General features: G+C 47.1%; 1 protein-coding gene across 1 annotated transcript in view; it reads right to left on the reverse strand.

The window, feature by feature from the left end:
* The window catches only part of ZFAT (zinc finger and AT-hook domain containing), a 197,194-nt gene that overhangs the window by 74,312 nt on the left and 102,434 nt on the right, over positions 1-20,448 (reverse strand). The window contains exons 9-10 of the mRNA XM_021688474.1: positions 18,924-19,073; positions 17,011-17,184 (exon numbers count right to left, since the gene is read on the reverse strand). Of these exons, the coding sequence (XP_021544149.1) occupies positions 17,011-17,184; positions 18,924-19,073 (324 nt within the window). The remainder of the gene's footprint in view (positions 1-17,010; positions 17,185-18,923; positions 19,074-20,448) is intronic.

The following is a 20,448-nucleotide window of genomic DNA, read 5'->3' on the forward strand; positions in this document are numbered from 1 at the left end:
AACCGAATAGAAATATGACCGACTTCTGCCCGCGGTCAATTGGTCCCCAAGCAGTTTCCAAGGGTGCGGGCCTCTCGGGGAGCCAAGGGCACAGCCACTGCACATGGTACCACAGAAACACTGGCTCCTCCCAGGGGCCTGGCACATCTTTCCTTCACAGACAAGCTGGGTGAGAGAGTCGTCTCCCTCGTCAACCTACAGCCTCCCTTCCTATGAACTCTCAAACCCAATGAAAACCGGCTGATGGCACCTGTCACTGGAAACCCGTTCTCACCAAGGGAACCAATGAACTCCATGGGGCCAAGCCGGTGGATCTTAGTCTGTGTTTTGCTGGACTCTGCTGCACATTGCTCTGCTAATAGGCCAGTATCCTCAGTGTCCATGAGGCTCTCTCTCCCGTCCACACCTTTCATACACCAGCATTCCACAATGCTGTGGCCCATGCTCCCATTCTTCTTCTAGAAGCAACCTTGCATATAATCTTCACCTGTGGACTTCTGTAAACCTCTAACGCCAAAATCTATACCTTCCCACCCTTACTTCTACATCCTCTACCCTTCCCTGATCTCAAGATCTGAGTATCCAACCTTCTGCCTAGCTGACCCAAATGTACTAATTTGGACTTATTATCTTCCCCATCAAATGGGTCCCACCTCCAGCCTTCCCAGTTCTTTGCCCACCCAATCATGAAGTCAGAGACTTGGCAGCCTTCCTCAGTATCTCCATGACCCCAACTGCACTCATCTCAGTTTTACCTCCTAAATATTTCTCTATTTCTCTGTTTCAATACCTCCACACTTGTTTAAGTCCTCCTCATTTCTTTCCTGGACAAGAACAAAAACCTATAACCTGGCTTCCTTGCCTTCAGGTAACCCTCCCATCCATCTGCCATTCATCCATCCATCCATCTATCCCCCATCAACTAACCATCCATCTGCTCACCTGCCCACTCTCTCTCCCTTCCTGCCTCCCTCCCTCCGTCCATCATCCATCCATTCATGCGAATGCCCCATCCTCTATCCAGATGACCTGACACATAAACTCTCCCACAGCTCTTTCTGCACACCACCAAGGACTCCAACTGCAGAACAAAGTTGAAAAATTCCAGAGCGTGATACAGAGGCCTTGCAGAACCGAACTAACTCCCCGCACCTGACCCTTCTCTGACTTCCAGTTTGCCTTTCCCTCTGTATGTCGGGCTCTGTAACACAGAAGTCTTTCAGGTCTGACAGCATTCTGCCAAGCCTCTGCTAACATCTTCCATGCCTGGGGTGCACTGCCTCTCGGCATATAGCCAGTCTTCACTGTAACTCACAACTCAAGTTGAACGACATCTCTGGCAATTGGGCTAAGACTGAGCCTCCGTGGCTCCCACAGACCCTCTCCACATGCTTCTGTCCGTGCCTGACTCTGCAGCCTCACACTGCCTGCCCACAAGCCTGGCGCTGCCCTGGCTGCCCACAGGGACCATGTCTTATTCATCCCCACACCCCAAGCACCTGAGTGCATGGCTCACACCGAACGTATCCTGTGCATTTTACTGAACTGGGAAAGGAACAGAAAGGAAATTCTGCGTATCTTACATGAATAACACTTTCAACAGTAACAGCAAAAGGGAAATAATAGTATAAATATATTAATACAATTACACTATCATTGTAGATGAACAAACCCCAAATTCTAGATTCTACTAATTTTGCAAGTCCGAAGCGGGGGGAAAACTTTTTCATGTGTATGGCAGACACGTCATAATTAGAAACCAAGTAATATTTGTTCTTAAATATAGTATCATCTTTTTTCAAACACAGGGCCGCACATTTCTACATGTCTTGGAGATAACCTCAGCCCCCCCACACTTCTCCACTGATTCCGACTCACACAAATGCATCCTCACTGTGCCAGGCAGCCTGAGCAAAATGGTGTTAGGTTCCCCACTGCCTTAGTAGGGGCAGGAAGGCTGATAGAGCCATTCTCCAAACTGATAAATATTTTTACTCATTACCAATACGCATCGCTCAATGAGTAAAAGATGAAGTGCTAAAAAGTTACTCTGAAATGGATAAACAGAATCACCTCAGTTGAGATCAAGAGTCAGCCTTTTATGGATTTACTCCCAGGGCTCTGCGAGAGACAAAAAAAGAACATAGTTCCTAAAAGCACCGCCCCCCTCCCCCGGCAAAAGCCTCAGAGTCCCTGCAATAAATACTACAAATGTTTCAGCAACCTGACAGCCCCCATCAAACAGGCCTGGGAGAGCACTTGGCATAATCTTTAGCTGCCTAATTAAAATAATGCAATGGAGAACCATGACTCATCATGAAGAGCAATGCTTTGAGACTATCAGCTGATTTCTATCAAGACACTCCTGATAACTGCAGGGAGAGTGGACAGAAAACATAGCATTTACCCGAGGCTAGAGTGACCTCCAAGTGCTGGCCAATGCACATCCAATGTCTGTATCTGGATCACACCACAGCCCAGGAAAAGAAAGGAATGATTACAAAGAAAAAGGCGGTTTTGGTAAAAAGGGAATGCATTTTCCACGCAACATATCTGGCTAGCTCTAGCTACTGAGCTACTGTCCAGCAGCAGCTGCGCTCCGACTTGATGTCCATGACCTCAGCCACACACCCCCAAGCCCGGGGAGGCAGGCAGTGCTAACCCCTTACGGATGAGGAACTAGGATCAAGAATATGAGCAATTGGCGGGTTATGGAGTGGTCAGTGGCAGCCCCTGGATTTGGACCCCAAGTCCCTGTTCAGAGCCACATAGCAATCCTTCAGCTAGTAAGGGCAGGACACCAGTTCCCCAAAGGGAACAGAGAATGTGTAACAGCAGTGGATATATCTGAACCATAAAGGCCATCGCACAGGATGGGGGCCCATTAGACGGGAGCGCCCAAAAGAGACACTGGCAGCAGAAGTGCATTCTTTCTGGCTCGGTCCAGCTCGCCCTGTGTGACCCTGGGCTCGCTCTTCTCTGCAACTTAGAGGCTTCATTAAAAGCAGGCGGAGGTCACCCCTGCATGCTCCAAGGATGGACTCAGACAGTGGGTGGCAAGCACCTGAAAAGTAGCCCTGAAGGGATGAGGCTGAGGGCACACGCAGGTGACCCGGGAGGGGGCCCTTCCACGCCACGGTCACTCTGGACAGCTGTGGCGGTGCCCCTCCAGTCCTATCTCTTTGACCTCCCTGGCATTCTCTGGGACAATTCAGGGATGGGACTAATTAAGCCAGCCTAAGATAATATACCTTAACCAGAAAAAATACAAACAGAACGGGAAACTAAAGTACAAGCAATTATAGTATCAAAGAGCCTATGAAAGGCCTTCCTCACCTTGCCCCCAGCAACCTCTCTGGCTTCTCTCCACCGGAGCAAGCTGTGACCCCTTGCAATGGTTGGCAAGACCCCCGAAGGTGGGCTGTTACTTCTCTAAGCTCAGGAACAACGCCCCTGCCCCCCGCACTCCACTCCAAGGACAGAGCACATCCCCCACCCTCAGACCTCTGTACCTACATTCCCAGGGCCTGGGACACCCTTCCCAGATCCCCCCACCACCATCCCATTTATAACTATAGTCGCTTTTAGGGATTCATTTTCGGAACTCCTCATCTTGTAACATTTTCGTGTTGAAACTGAATTGTCTCATATTCATATTTTCGTTTTCCTATTTCAAGGTTCTCAATATGAAATATTTTCATACCTCAATTGTACTATGCCACATATTTTATTGATTTATCTTATCATTTAGCTTCATGACAGGGGGAGCTTTTGGGTTTTGTTCTGTTGTTCTTGCATCGTCCCCTGTTGTATCCAAGAGACTCATCAATTCGTCTCTGGCTGGTCGGTCTGGCACCTTCGCTGGGCTGTGGGTACTTTGGGGACAGGAACAGCACACCTCTCATCCCGTGTCCCTGTGTCTAGCAGGGAGCGCATACTGGCTGCAGGGCTAGCGGTGAGTTACAGGAGAGCCCGACAGGGTGATTGCCCAGCCACACTCCCTCTCTCCCCACAATAGCCGCCACAAGAGGAAATGGAACGAAAACAGGCCTCTGTGAGGAAGTGACAGTCAAACTAAGATGGGAGGACGAGGAAGACCAAGCCACATGAAGAGGAAGAAGTAACCAAACACACACACACACAAAGTCCTCGAGTCTCTGGAAGCTCTGATGGTACCATTATAAGAAAGGCCCCTTTTCTGCTCCAGCAACCTCAAATGAGTTTCTGTCAAGTGCAACCGAAAGAGTCCCAACAAACAGCTGTTGAATGAATCAGTGAGCACATGAGCAGAAGACACCAAGACCCCAGAAAGCATAAATTATTATTTATATCATTTATATGTATTATATATGTTATAAAAACAGGATTTAAACAATTCATCAAGAGAGGATTAATTAATTTCATTCATCAAAAGAAGTCCACTGATAGCAAACACTTACATACAGCACTATGAACCAGCCAATGTTATAAATGCTTTATGCAGATTAATTCAGTCCATCCATTTAACCCTCAAATTTACCTGTTCAATTGTGAGTTATCAAATAACTAAGAATGACAGTAACATGGTAAGATCTGACACACATTAAACCAAGAAACTGACCATTTCTAATAATATGAGGCACCAAATGTGAAAGAGCAAAGCTGGAACGCTTCCGTATTTCTGGCTCAATTTTTTGAAAGCAGCAAGTTAGCCGTGTAACCCATGATAAAAACCACCGAGGCAAAATAGCCATCCCGCTCCCAGAAATGTGTCCTAAGGAATTAATTCAAAGGAAGGAGAAATTCATATGCAAGAAAGGGCTCTTTGCGAGTTAGTTTTAATGAGGAAAAAGCAGAAAATAATACACTGTCCAAAAATAAGGGACTGGTTATGCAGCTCATGGATCGCCCACCACCTTAGTGAGACGTTACACAGCCCCTAAATGTAATATTCATGGACTCTGCAGCAACAAATAACAATTACAATCATTAATTTTAAGGCTAGAAGAATGACATCTATGCTTTAACTACAATTATGTAATCACTCCAGATGAACACGAATAACGTTTGAAAAGATTTTTTTTTTTTTTTTTAAGTAGGCTCCATGCCCAGCAAGGAGCCCAACACAGGGCTTGAACTCATGACCCTGAGTTCAAGACCTGAGCTGAGATTGAGAGTCAGAGGCTTCATGGACTGAGCCACCCAGGCACCCCGAAAAAGAATTTTTAAAAGGATAATTTGTTAGGTGACAGAATTGTGGGCACACTTCTAGGAAGGGATTAGATCTTTGTGACTCTTGTTTTAACGTTTTCTGTGCAACACAATAGCATTTTGGATAAATTAGCATCCATCTCTGCAAAGCTGGGATGTTTCAGCCCATCTAATTAACAAGACAGATCTTTAAACATGGAGCTATAAAATGGTATCAGTGGTTCCTGAACTTGACGTTGGAGAAAGTTCACGGCCTTTTAAAGTGTTGCCCCAGCCTTGCCTGGCTGTACGTTGATTTGCAGTGCTCCCTCTGAGCAGGCATCTGTGCCCATCTTCTTCACGAAGACAAGACAGTGGCCTAACTTGGTGAGTAATCTCAGAGGTGGTCATCTCTTATCTTCTGGGGCATGATTTACCTTTTGCCAACAGTCAGAAGTCATTCTGAGCCAAGTCCTGTCAGCGAGGGGGACAAAAGAGAGCGGAGTCCTACCACTTTCTGGATAAACACTCTTGAGGAAAGCCTTCTGAGCTGACTACAAAAACACTGCCATAGTGAGGAAGGTGAACTGCAGGGACGGTCTTCCCAGCCACAAGCCACAGCATGTAGGATTTCTGTTACACAGGGTAGTCTTACTTGACCCAGAGGACCAGACGTTAAAGGTCAGAATCATAACCACCTAGGTGAACCTCACAAATAATGTTAAAGGGAAGAAGCCAGACACAAAAAGAGCACGAATTATATGAATTGGTTTAAATGAAGTTCAAAGACAGGCAAGATCAAGTTACAGTGTTACAGGTCCGGGCAGCTGCGACCCTGAGGAGGAAAGGGGCGGCTGGTGGGGAGGGTGAGGCGGACTTCAGAAGGGATGGCAGCGTCCTGTGTCTTATCCTGGGATGTAGCGACATGGGTGAGCTGCCTTTGTGACAACCCAGTCGGCTGTGTATTTCTGCACGTGTACGATACTTTAATTTAAAAAAAAAATAAGGGGAAAAAAAAAAAACACCACCATGAGAACAAAACAGGCTACCTTCCCCAGAAGGGGCTCAGGAAGTGGCGCCGAACGAGTTCAAGAAAGAAAAGATGTGTCAGGCGGTTCAAAGACAAAGTCTGAGGGTCGCAGCACAGCCTGTGGATTCCTTGACTAATGCTGCAGGTGGTAAGGAAAAAGATACCATCAGCATCATCTGCCCCTGTGACTTTCAGTTCGGCATCCTTCTGAGAGCCAGGCTGGCTGCAGATTTTCCACTGCAGACACTGCGGCTCGTTCTGGAAGCACCACATTTTCCCACCAGCTCCTAGTTCCCTCAAAAGGTGTGATCCTGTACAGCCCCCCTTCAAAGATGGGATGGTGGGGGGGAAGGTCATCTCCACATCTGTTCATCCCTCCGTCTTCCAGTTTTCCTTGGCAGGAGTCTGTTTCTCCGGTAACATGAGCTCTCCAGCCCATGCTCCACGGCTGACTGGCTGATGGACCAAAGCTGACCTCTGACCTATGGAGCACTGGCTGGCCCTGGTGACAGGACATTGCCTTAACACAAGTAGCACCAGACAAGAAAGGAAAGCCCTGGGTCTGGTGTCCAGCAATCCTGAGATGTGCCCTTTACTCAGGTCTTACTCAGCCTGCCATGTTAGGATAGAGGGGGCAGGATTTGGAGGGAGGGAGGGAGCGGGAAGGAAGGAACAGAAGTCCTTGTGACTCTGCCTTGAGTCGGATGAAGAGAGAGGTGCCCCCAACCCCAAGGGATGTGAGACTGCCCTTCCTTTTGAAGTTCTTTCTACTTTGGAGGGAAGGATGAATGTGCGAGGAGGAGGGCAGGAGAGCCAATGAGCAGCTGTCTTGCTGTGTACGCTGTGCCCCAGCAGGAGGCTATCCCAAGTAGAGGGGAACAGCATTTACCCCACACCTGCCGGCAGCTGTTGGTGGGGCTCCCTCCAGGATATATGTAGCCCCCAGCCTGGTGACCAGCCCTTAGAAAACGCATGGTATCCTGGTGAGGACATGCCCTGGTGCTCTGTTGGTGGGAATGTAAAATGGTGCAACCACGATGCAAAACAATATGGAGGTTCCTCAAAAAACTAAAAATAGATCTCCCATACCAACCACTATTTACTACCTAGCAATTCCACTACTGGGTATACCCAAAGGAACAGGATTTCGAAGAGCTATCTGCACTCCCAAGTTCATTACAGCATTAGTCACAATAGTCAAGACATGGAAACTAGCCAATGCTATCAACGGATGAATGGATAATGAAGAAGTGGCATATGTAAACCACCGGAATATTATTCAGCCCCGAGAAAGGAGACTATCTTGCCATTTGCATCAACATGAATGGACCTTGAGGGCATTATGCTAAGTGAGGTAGGTCAGATAAAGAAAGCAAGTACTGTCTTTACTTCTCTGTGGAATGGAAAAATGTCAAACTTGACAAAAACAGTAAAATGGTGGTTACTAGGGGATGAGGGGGGATAAAAACTGATGTTGCTGAAGGGCTCAAACTTGCAACGAGTAGTAAATAAGCCATAGTGAGCTAATGTACAATAAAATGAATAGATAACAATATTGTACTATAATGCAATGTGATAAATATTGCTACAATGGCAATATATTATAATATAAACATGTAGCAAACCAACATACTGTACACCTTAAATTTACACAATGTTATATGTCAAATACATTCAATAAAATTAAAAAACACTTAATCATAACCAAAATGTGATGTGATGGAGGTTAACTAACCTTACTGTGTTGATCATTTCACAATATATACACTCTACCAAATCACTACGTTGTACACCTTCAACTAATACAATGTTATGTCAATTACATCTCAATAAAACTAGAAAAACATACTTAAAAAAAAGAAAATGCACAGCACCTGTCAGCTTCTTTTGTGTCTCACTACACCCTTATCTGCTTGATGAGCTTCCCTGAGGAAGGTTCCAGCTGCTTACTTTAAACAGAGTTCTATATAAAACTAGGGAGAGGTGGAATGGTAGAAAAATCTCAAACCATCTGGTGAAATAAAACCATGCCCTTTGTCTTCTGGCACTTGGAGTCCATCAGCACACAAAGAAAGACAGTGAGGGACCATTCCTTCTGACTTAAGGCACCTTGTTTGAAAACCTGTTAAATTAAATCACTCCTGCCAAATCAAATTTCCTATGTACCTCAAACTCGAAGGAGCACTAAAATACTTAAAGAAATTTGCATAAATCGGAACTATTACTAGTACTAATATCTAGAGGCATTAAGGTGAAAATATCTTATTATGACTGTTGATCCAGTCTTAACTGCAAAAGGTGATATTTGCATAAGTAAATTTATCAGAACAATGACTTTACCTTTTTCAACACTGATATTCGTTAAATATTAACTCTTGCACTGTGTCTTCCTAATGAGAGATATCTGAGAAAAGAGACATGGGATCTTTCCTAAATGACATAGACGATGCAGATCCATCCTTACGCTGTGTCCACAGTTGCTGAGAATATGAGAACACTGACCACAGAGGGAACAGGCACCTCTCACTTAATATGAACCCAAGTAATCTTCCCACAACCCCACTGTGGTAGGTAATGCCCTCCCCCCAGAGATATCCAGGTCCCAATCCCCAGAGCCTATTACCTTCCGTGGCAAAAGGGATTTTGCAGATGTGACCAGGTTAAGGATCTTGAGATAGATTATCCTCTATTACCCAGGTGGGCTTGGTGAAATCGTAAGGGTCCTTATGGAGACAGACAGGAGGGTCAGGGTCACAGAGGAGACGTGATCATGGAAGCAGAGGCACAGCCAGGTTAGAAGGGCCTCGCTGCTGCCTTTGAACATGGAGGCAGGGGCTCATGAGCCAAAGGATACGGGCAGACTCTAGAACCTAGAAAGGCTAGAAACAGATTCTCCCCTAGAGCCTCCAGGAGGAATGCAGTCATGCTGACAACCTGATTTTGGATTTCTGATCTTCAGAGCTGTCACAACATAAATCCGTGCTGATTTAAGCCAGTAAACGTGTGGTCGTTTGTTACAGCGGCCATGGGAAACAAACGGGGATGGTGAAGCACGGGTTCAAGGTCACATAGGCAGTAAGTAGTTCCAATCTGGGTCTGCCCTGCTGCCTCCCACGTGGCCGGACACACCGGGGTGTGCTGCTGAAGGTAAGAAAAGCTCCCCAAAGGAAGCGTAACATGTGTTGCAGCTGGCGGTTGGCGGAGCGCATCTCCACAGCTCTCACATCTGCGGGGATCAGTACAATGGCAAATCAGGACAGAAATAGCTACGGCAGTAAAAATACAGTTGAAGAAGCCTCTGTGCTTTAAGGGCTGAACTTCAGGCAACGGCAGACTTAAGAGACTGATGGTTCTCTGTAATGAGCACACCAGTTTTGATACAAGGAGGAATGCATCAGGCATGGGAAGAAACAGACAGGGGCCAAAAGCCAGAGAAAAGAACAGGAACAGGCATGCACCCCACCTGGATTGAGGTTACATACGCTGGGCCAGGCATCTGCAACCTGCTGCTGAAACCCCTCTACCCTGGTGAGGTTTTAGGTCACCAACTTTCCTCAACAGTCAGATCTGTACAGCAGTCTAAGCTAACTGTTCAGGAAGCTGTATGGTTCATTTTATCCCATGGGCTGTTACTCTTACGGTTTATAAAAACCTGAGAAGAGCTTCAGGTGGACCCAGACAGGGTGCGCCCATAAAGTGACATGAACATCAGCCCGCCCTTTGCTGCCCATCACCCAGACACCTGCTGGTAAAGGTAAGCCAATAGAAACCCACCATGTCCATGCCCACCCCTGTCCCTTCACTTTGACTCCAGGGTGAGCTGGACAAAGGGTAAGAGGGATGAGGATGCTGTGCAGAGACCAGTCTCACTGAAGCCTAGTACATGAACTTGGAAGGATCAACCAGCTGGTTGCTTGGATACCATTTTCCATTGTTTAGAGTACATGTTTTTAGAAGTACAGGGGCTACTTTATCCTACAAGGACTCTGCTTGTAGAGGAAGGAGAAAAATAACTCCACACTTACATCTAGAATACTTCCATGTGTAGCCATGGGATCTCTTATTACAAATTGAAGGAGTGTGGGGAAAAATGGTACTTCCTCCACTCAGACCTAAGTTCCACACTCGACTCTCCACTTGTCTAATTATGATGCACACAAGAGTGCTTGAAGCTCAGAGAATTCCTCTTTTAAATTTTACCATAAAACTTCTTAACTCAAGTGTATGAGGGAAGGTTGGATGGGGCAGAGGGGGACCCAAAGGAATTAGCATCGAGCTCCAAAGAGCGTTTTATTTCATGACTAGGGGATTCTCATCGGACTACATAACAGAAAGGCACTGCACCATTTCACCTGCCCCATGTGCTGGGGGCGGCAGAATCCTGGGAAAGCCTCTACACCACACGTGCGGAGGCCCTCTTTAAAATCAAAAAGGGAAAAATGCGCTACAGCATGACTTTTGCATGAAATTCTTTCATACTGTTGGCACACATGCAAAGGGTTTTAATCAGGCCCTTTACAGGTCAATGGCTCTCTTTGTACATATTGACTGGCAAGCCTTTTTAACTGAAACCTCCGCCCATCCTGACCTCTCCCTTCTGAGGCAAAGTAAAGAGCCCATGAATGTGAAAAAAATGGATTTGCAAGCAGGTAAAAGGAGTGGGTACTCAGTTCCCTTTTACTTAGTTGAGAGCAAGACGATTCATTTAATAGTAAGTTCCTCTGCCGTATTTTAAAACATCCAATTCACAAGCACTTGATGTAATACAACTATGTGAGAGATGAGATGGGGAAAGCAATTGGTACTTTTTGAGCGCTTCTACATTCCAACTGCTGTCTGCAAGGCACTTTACATTTTTTTCACTCATTCAACCAATGAACATTTATTGAGCACCTACTGTAAGCCAGGCACTGTTTTAGGTGCCAGGGATACAAGACAAAGCAAATGTAGTAGGTCAAGAGTCCCTGCTTGAGGAGTTTACAGTCAAGTGGAAAGTCATGAACAAGGAAATTATAATGCACATTAGGGTCAGAGAAGGTCATGGACCTGGCAGATGTGAGAACACGAATGAGATGGATGCATCTGGAGAGGGGACGGTCAGGGGAGAGCGGGGGGAAGCGGGGAGACAGAGGGGTGAGAGGGAGGCTCAGCCGGGCCGTCGCTCTGGCCGCTGTCTGGGAGCTGACTGGGGGGGGCAAGGCCAGAAGCAGGGAGCACGTCAGGTGGCTACAGCAAGAAAGGAGGCACGAGGTGGCGGCGGTGTGGACAAACGCCACCCCTCGAGGGTGCTGGGGAGGGAAAACTAAGGGAGAACACACAGAAGGAGCTAACCGGCTGTGGGCAGGGTGTGAACGGGACAGTCAAGAATGACCTGAGGTTTCTGACCCAAGCAACCGCCAAGGAGCGGACACTGACAGACACGGGTATGGGAGGGGTCAGCCAACTGTGGCCCCCCCCCGGGGGCCAAATCCAGCCTGTTTCTGTAACAGCTGGGAGTTCAGAATGGCTTTTACATTTTCAAGGTTTGTGGGAAGAAAACAAAACAAATCAAAAAGAAGACAAGATGGCAGGAACCATATGAGGCACTCAAAATCTCAAATATTTACTATGTTTTTCCTGGAGTTTGGTGACCCCTGGCCTGCAGGAGGCGCAGGTCTGGGACAGATGAGGAGCTGAGTGTTGCCCAGGCTAAGTCTGAGGTGCCTTCTAGGTGCCGCTCAGCATCTGCAGGAGCAGATGCTGAGCGGGCAGTTGTACCCGCAGGGCTGGTGGAGCCTGGGGGAGAGGACAGGGCTGGAGACAGAAACTATGAAGCCTTCCATATAACTAGTGTGTAAGCATGGGGAGACTGGGGAGATGCCCCAGGGAATGAGTGTAGAAGTGTATGGACTGGGCGCCTGGGTGGCTCAGATGGTTAAGCGTCTGCCTTCGGCTCAGGTCATGATCCCAGGGTCCTGGGATCGAGTCCCACATCGGGCTCCCGGCTCAGCAGGGAGCCGGCTTCTTCCTCTGACCCTCTCCCCTCTCATGCTGTTTCTTGCTCGCTCGCTCTCTAAAAAATAAATTAAAAATCTAAAAAAAAAAAAAAAGAAGTGTATGGACTTCCAAGAGCAGGAGGTCACAGCTAAGGCGACCCAAGAAAAGGAGACCAAGAAGGAATAGCCAGGAGGGCAGGTGGAGCCCAGGTGAGCGGGGGGGGGGGGGGCCACCTTCTGTCATTTGATCTTCCAGCCCGTCGTCAGGCCCAGGGCCATATGGATCCCCGTTTTACTGATAAGGAAACTGAGGTTCAGAAAAGTGACCTGACCAAGGCCACCCTACGAGGCAGTGGCAAGCAAGACTCAAAACTCAGGCCTCCGTAGCTCTGCCTACCCCACACAGCTTCTCTGTCGGACAAGCTGTTGAATCATTACCGATACAACAGATCCACTAAAACCCAAGTCATTCCAGGCAGGTTTTAAAGCAATGTTTGCTTCCAAATAAAGAGCTAATTCTATGATTAGAGGCTGACAGCCTCATCAAGGCAACCAAGACCCCAGTACCAGCACTTTTCCCTGAGGAACTCGAGGCACATGTGATGTCACACAGCTCACAAGGGCATCCCTGGGGTGGGAGATGGTGTCCTCCTTTGGTGGAGGGGAAGACATTTTTTTTGACTTGACAAAACAGTCTCAAAGTTTATCCAAAGGAGTAATAACTAAATGAGAAAACTAAGAGATGTCCATAAAAAATAAAAAAGGAATAACATATGTGTGCATAATCAAATGAGTTATAAAAATAATACCTAATAAAACAATATACTAGAACAGATATTACTGAACAGACCAAAATCTCAGAACATGCCCAGCATCTTGAGAGACTGGCATTCCAAAATAAAATGAAAAGGACCGATTTCTCTATAAATATGTTGAGTCAATTGAAAATTGTTTAAAAAAATAAAAAGATCCCTACCACATACCACATACCAAAATAAATTTCAAGAATATTAGTTTTAATAGATGTTATAAACCATAAAAGTAAAACCTGAAAAAAATACAAAAGAAGTTTCCCCTAAGGTAAGGGAGGTTCCTTTCAACACAGAGAAATCATGAAAAAAAAATATAACAAAGGATAAGACTGATAAGTTTAAATATGCAAGGTTATTTAACTTCTGTATATAAAAAAATGTGGCAAATAAAATGAAAAAGCAAATATTAAGTTAGAGGGAAATATTTGCACAATATGACAAACCACTGAGATACATACAAAAAGCCTTTAAGAATTATCAAAATAAAATACGACTGCTACCAAAAAAGTGGGTAGGAGATGGAACTAAGCTTTTTTTTTCAAGCTTTTTAAAACTGAAAAGAAGAAGGAGGACTGAGAGTTTGGTTACAGCTGCAGAGCAGATCATCCCTGGAGCTGGGACACCCGGCCTGTGATCGGGCACACCACGTATCAAGCTGGCCTTCGAGAAAACATGAAACCACGGGAAGTCCTTACCAGGAAGGCGGGGGAAGAAGGGACTACCTGGTGAAGCTACCCTGCCCCTTATCAAAGAGCATGGGGCTGAGAGAGACCCAGGAGGTGTCAAGGTCTTGTGTCCTTATCCTGCCCCACCAAACTCAGGCCCATGTGGGGCAGAAAGGGGGCGCAAAAGATAGCAGGCCCCCCATTCTGGTGCTGTTCTCACTGCACCTAAAACGTGATGCCTTTCTTCCCAGACTGGTGAATGTCTGGAAACAAGACATGACTTTACAAATACCTCAAACTCCCAAAAATGTCAGGGAAAAAAAAAAAATTAAGAGAAAAAAAATAAGAGAAAAATTTCCTGTTTTGTTACAAAATATTTCATAATGCCTGCAAGGCCTTTCCTCTTTGGGAAGGTTGTCTTACCGCTTTGAGGACACACCATCGTTGCCCACCCAAGTTCCCTTCCCTGCTGAAGGGCTCAGGGAAGCAAGTGACAGGTGGGAAGGGCTGTGTGTGTCACTACAGACCCCGGCCCTCCCCTCCACATCCAACAGCGGTCGGTCCAGGGCCCTGATTAGACATACACCCCATCTCCTCGAATCCTTTCAGGCCAGGACCCAGACCCCTGAGCCAGGCATGAGGCCACAGCGCCCCTACCGGGCCCCGAGCGTGCCCCCCCAGAGCCTGCCACCACAGCCCAGTGGACACCCCAGACCTCCTGGAGCTGACGACAGCTGCTTTTCATTAATGGCGCTGTATTATTCGAGATTTCAGTGAATCACGTGCTTCCAAGTCAGGAAATATCAGTAAGGCTTATTGTTTCTGGAGGAACAGAACTCATGAATAATTACATGATTTAATGCTTTCATTACTCAGGGTAGACTGCTTGACTGTCACTGCATTTTTAATTATTTTGCTTATGGATTTTCTTATTTACAGCACACTGCTTAGGTCTGAATAGTTATAGTTCTGGCCTTCGTTCAGCCTTAGGCAAGCCCTGGATCTTTAGTTCTAACGAAGCCTAGCTAAGCATGCAGCCTCTCCGTAAGTCCCTCAAGCTCACCCAGATGCACACACAACAGGATGGATTCCCTAAAACATTCTTAAAATAAAGGTATGACCTAATGGCTATATCATCGTCTAAGTTCTAAAATCAAAAATAACTGTTGAAATCACTCTTGATTTTTATGGTGAACTCCAATTTTTGTATATAATTGTGCTAAAATAGCAATATATTTATAAATATGGGTTTATTGTCTCATTACATAGAATACTGACAAGACCTTGCCACAGCTGGGGTTTTTTTTTTGTTTGTTTGTTTTTAATTTTTTTTTTAAAGATTTTTATTTATTTATTTATTTGCCAGAGAGACACAGCAAGAACAGGAACACAAGCAGGGGGAGTGGGAGAGGGAGAAGCAGGCTTCCCGCCGAGCAAGGAGCCCGATGTGGGGCTCGATCCCAGGACCCTGAGATCATGACCTGAGCCGAAGGCAGACGCTTAACGACTGAGCCACCCAGGTGCCCCCAGCTGGGGTTTTTAAAGGAAAATAAAAAATGCTTAAGGCCTTTTATGGTTTAGCTGCCTGTCTTCCTTTTTTTTATTTAAATTCAATTAGCCAACATATAGTACATCATTAGTTTTTGATGTAGTGTTCAATGATTACCTAGTTGTGTATAACACCCAGTGCTCATTACATCACGTGCCCTCCTTAATGCCCATCACCCAGTTACCCCATCCCCCCACCTCCATTTCCACAACCCTCCGTTTCCCATAGTGAAGAGTCTCTCATGGTTTGGCTCCCTCTCTGATTTCTTCCCATTCAGTTTTTCCTCCCTTGCCCTATAATCCTCTGTGCTATTCCTTATATTCTACATATGTGTGAAATCAAATGATAATTGTCTTTGTCTGCTTGACTTATTTCACTTAGCATAATCCCCTCTAGTTCCATCCATGTCGATGCAAATGGTGGGTGTTCATCCTTTCTGATGGCTAAGTAATAATATTCCATTGTGTATATGTACCACATCTTCTTCATCCATTCCTCTGTTGAAGGGCATCTCGGCTCCTTCCACAGTTTGGCTATTGTGCACATTGCTGGTATGAACATTGGGGTGCATGTGCCCCTTCTTTTCACTATATCTGTATCTTTGGGGTAAATACCCAGTAGTGCAATTCCTGGATCAGAGGGTAGCTCTATTTTTAACTTCCCGAGTAACCTCCATACTATTTTACAGAGTGGCTGCACCAGCTTGCATTCCCACCAACAGTGTAAGAGGGTTCCCCTTTCTCTGCATCCTCTCCAACATTTGTTCCTCCCTGTCTTATTACTTTTAGCCATTCTGACTGGTGTAAGGTGGTATCTCATTGTGGCTTTGATTTGTATTTCCCTGATGACTAGTGATGTGGAGCATTTTTTCATGTGTCTGTTGGCCATTTGTATGTCTTCTTTGGAGAAGCGTCTGTTCATGTCTTTTGCCCATTTCTTGACTGGATTATTTGTTTTTTGGGTGTCGAGTGAGAAGTTCTTTATAGATCTTGGATACCTAGCTGCCTGTCTTCCTAAAACTATTCTGCTTTCCTTCTCTCCATCCTACCCCTCTCAGGGAGACTTTATTGGCCACTGTGACCATTGCCCATCACCTCTCCTGCCCTCAGCGATTCACATCCTTCTCCTCAAGCTGCTGAGCCCTCTTCTTTCATAGCACCCACCTTTAGCATGGCCTGCATGCTTCTCTTCCTCCCCACCACTCCTTAGTGGCAGAAACTTCTCCTTACTGACCCTATACCCCAGGCATGGCTGGGACATAGTAAGAACTCGATCAATAGTTCTTAAGAATGAATGAAATTAGAAATCCACTTAAGTGTACTTCCTTAAGGTCAAATTTGCCCAAGTATTGTTTGTATTTTAAACTGAACCCCTGAGGTAGCTTGGATGATAAGCATCCACTTGGAAACATCGGGTCAGGTGTGATCATGGCTGCCCCTTAAGGTCCTCAGGTTCAGGTGAGGACGGAGGGCTGAAGAGGATTGAAACTTTCAGATCAAGGCCTCCTGAGGGTGCCTTATTCCCTGAAGCCACGTCCCCTCCACACCCACCCACCCATGCACACACGCATGTGCACGCATGCACACCACCCAGCACTGGGGGAGGTCAGGCAGGGCTCCAGTCCTGAGCACGGGGCAAATGAGGAAGCAGGGGAGTTCTTTCTGCTCTTTCAGAATCAAAATTCTAAAAGACCCAGGTCTTTCTTGTCTGCAGACACATCTACTGTTTCTGCTGGTCTTGGGATGTCAGCTTCACACCCCACTTTCAAGAGGGGAAAAAAACTCACTATGCTATGGAGTCATTTACTTACCATCAGCAGTGTGAAGGAGCTTGTGACTTTTCAACGTCCCTTTCGATTTGAATTTCTTGCCACACATGTCACACAGGTGGGTTTTCTCAGTGCTATGACGATTCATATGAGCCTTTAGGTTACTCTTGCTGCGAGTTGCATACTCACACAAAGAACATTTGAAGGGTTTCACACCTACGGAGGGGGGGGAATATATATATAAATAAATAAAATTACACAGACACCCACCTATTTATATGGGTGTGCATATATGCGTACATCCGAAGGATATATGTGCATATCCGTGTCGAACAAAGCAGTGCCTACCCCTAGACTCGCCGCACACGGGCCTTGCCATGCTCTCATCCATGCTGTTCCTCCCGACGGCCATGCCCTGTCCTCCTGGTTCTGCCAGGGCCTACCCCGTGCAGCTTTCTCTGGCTTGCCCAAGCCAGTGCCCTCGGTGCCCTCTCAGCGTCCCAGTCCTGAACTCCCTGCTAGCCATACTGCTATACTGCATGGCGAGTCGTCCTCACCGGCCTCTCCTCGCAGTCCAGGAACTCCTCGCGAGCACAGACCCCCAAGCAGTTTCTGCAGCACACATTCATTATATTCAACTGAACTGAGATAAGCTGACCAAAATTAAAGTAAACAAGGGCCTGTGCAGAAATCAATGGGATCAGGCCTCCAGGATCAGACGGGAAAGCACATTTTCATAAACTGAGCAAAGCCTTAGGACACGAGCTACTGTCGGGCTAAAGGCTTGGACTGTGGGGCGTCCTGGCTGCTCCCCCTTCACTCGACAAACACCTCCTGAGGACCTACTCTGGAGCACACACTGAGGGGGCTCTGAAGCTGAGAAGCCACGGCCCCTGCAGCCACCGTCCAGAGGGAGATGTAAAGCAATAAGGCCGTGACACCCAGTGCAACGTGCACAGGGAGAGGGATGATGTGCCCAACACTGAGCACGGGAGGACCTGACACCCTGCGCACCCAGCATCTTCAGCCCTTGTCTACGGGACCCAAGACTTTGCAGCTAAGGAAATCGAGGCTTCACCAAGGCTGCAGGGTATGCCCAGGGCACAGAGGGCAGGTGCATGTGTCCGGGTAAACAAAAAGGGCCTCCCAACCTTGGCTTTGAGCTCTGCTCCTTCTGCCTTATCTGGATCCCTACTCCACCATTTCCTGAACTGTTCACCTCTCCCTTCCTGATGGTGCTTTCCCCAAGGCCTGAGAACAGGTGTTTCTCTCCTCCCTGCAGAAAACACTCCGTCCTTCGTTTTCTCCAGGAACCCTCTGCCTGCAGCACTCCAGCTCCCTAACTCACAGGCGGGACCTCAGCAAATGTCCAGAAGGGCTCCCCCGGGTGTTGGCTCTGAGCCTCATCCCCAGGAGCGCTGCGTCCTTACAGCGGGAAGCAAAGTTGGTGGCCCGCTGTCTCCAACAACCTCCTGACCTCCAACTACCCGAAGTCCCAGAGCGTGTTCCCCGCACTTCCCTTCACAGGCAAGCATCCCTAAAGCACAGCTTATCTTCCTCCCTCTGCTCCATCTCCACGCAACTCTCCCGCCTTCTGAATTCTTCCTCCACGATGCCGGACCAGAGGCCTCTCTGCCGTCCTCTTCGCCTTCGTTCACTTGTAACCCCAACACCTGCTGAGCGCCTACCATGCCAGCGCAGACGTCATGGGGATCTAGCTCACTACAATTCCAATGAAAGCTCTGACCCGCACACCTCTGTCACTGCAATGGCAACTGAACAGGGAGGGACTGAAATCACCGAGCTTAGCTGGCTCATGGATACATTTCTCAGGAAGCTGAAGGACATCTAACTGCCAGGCACACAACGAGACGGCTTCCTCCTAAAGTATGCCCACATGAAGCATGGAGGCACAAAACTAAAAGGGGGCTCTACCTTGAAAGAACAATACTCACCTTCGTGAGCCCAAATATGACGCTGAAGGTCGGAGCCGTTCTTCATGAAATAGAAATCACAGTATGGGCACTTCATGGCTCGCTTCCCAATCAGACCTTTCAACTGAACTCTCCTCCCGAGAACCTCGGAAATAGTGCTCATGGACACCTCTAGAAGAAAAGCAGGCGGATCATCAGACGCCAAAGACGACTGGCTCCCGCGAGACGTACATGAACCTCGTGACCGCGCCCCAACGCCCTGGCCGGTCCCAGCAGCGCTCAGGTGGCCAATCGAGATGTGCCCGCCCGCAGTCACGCAGTAGGACTTTTGCCTAAAAACTGAACCCGAATCGAATCAAGGCTCAGATCTAAATATCCGTGAGCATAAAATGTGAGGGATGGAGGAACAAGACCAGGAAGCACCGTCAGACAAATGCAGGACATGAAATCACCTACAGGAAAAGCGACCAGTCCCTCTAAGAAACTGATGTCACGGGATCAAAAGTGGGGTGGGGTGAACCACAGAATATAAGGAACTCACGTGACGTAACAACTAAAAGCAAAATGCCTGGGTCTTGATTCAAAGAGTTTTGTGTTGACGGAGGAAATTTTAAATGAACTAATACTAGGCAGTAATAAAGAATCAGCACTAATTCTGTCTGTTTTAAGGGTGACCTAGTGGTTATGCTCCAAAAACACCACAATCAGCGTCCCAAAGTTCTTTTACGGGAAAATTACATATGTGCGGGACCTACTTTAAGATATTCTAGAACAGGGCGCCTGGGTGGTTCAGTTGGTTAAGCGACTGCCTTCGGCTCAGGTCATGATCCTGGAGTCCCGGGATCGAGTCCCACATTGGGCTCCCTGCTCGGCAGGGAGTCTGCTTCTCCCTCTGACCCTTCCCCCTCTCATGTGCTCTCTCTCATTCTCGCTCTCTCAAATAAATAAATAAATCTTTAAAAAAAAAAAAAAGATATTCTAGAACAAAGAGTCTGGAGAGTCAATACACGAAACAATGCACAGTCTGACAAAATGCACAGGAGTGTGGCAGCTGAGCTGCTGCGGACCCGTGGGGGTTCCTCATATTATCCTGTGTTTAGTATATATTTGAAGTTTAGACCAAAGACAAACCACACCTCACATATGTTCATGAGAAAGGGTGGCCAGTTTAAACGAGCACCCTCGGCTCACACTGTACACAGGCTGACACAGCAGAAGGAGGCCATCAGAGGATCCCATAACCCGCATGCTCCCACACAGATGGTCTTAAGGCTCCATCTGTTCCCAGATAAAACACGAGTGTTGGTGAGCTCCATTATCTCTTTACTCTTCTCCAGTATCATTTATAATCAGCGAGTCAGTACCCTAGCACAGGAGCAGATACAAAATAAAGCAGACGCAAAAGGGACATGGACGCTGGGAAAGGTGCACCGCTTACACATTCCTCATTTATGCCACACACAGTGCTCTCAGGACTGCCCAATGTGACGCTGCGGACCTGAGGCCAGATCTTAACAATGGCAGTCCTTCCCCAAGGCTCTGGGCA

The sequence above is a fragment of the Neomonachus schauinslandi genome, chromosome 4 (assembly GCF_002201575.2).
Source record: "Neomonachus schauinslandi chromosome 4, ASM220157v2, whole genome shotgun sequence".
NCBI classification, from domain to species: Eukaryota; Metazoa; Chordata; class Mammalia; order Carnivora; family Phocidae; genus Neomonachus; species Neomonachus schauinslandi.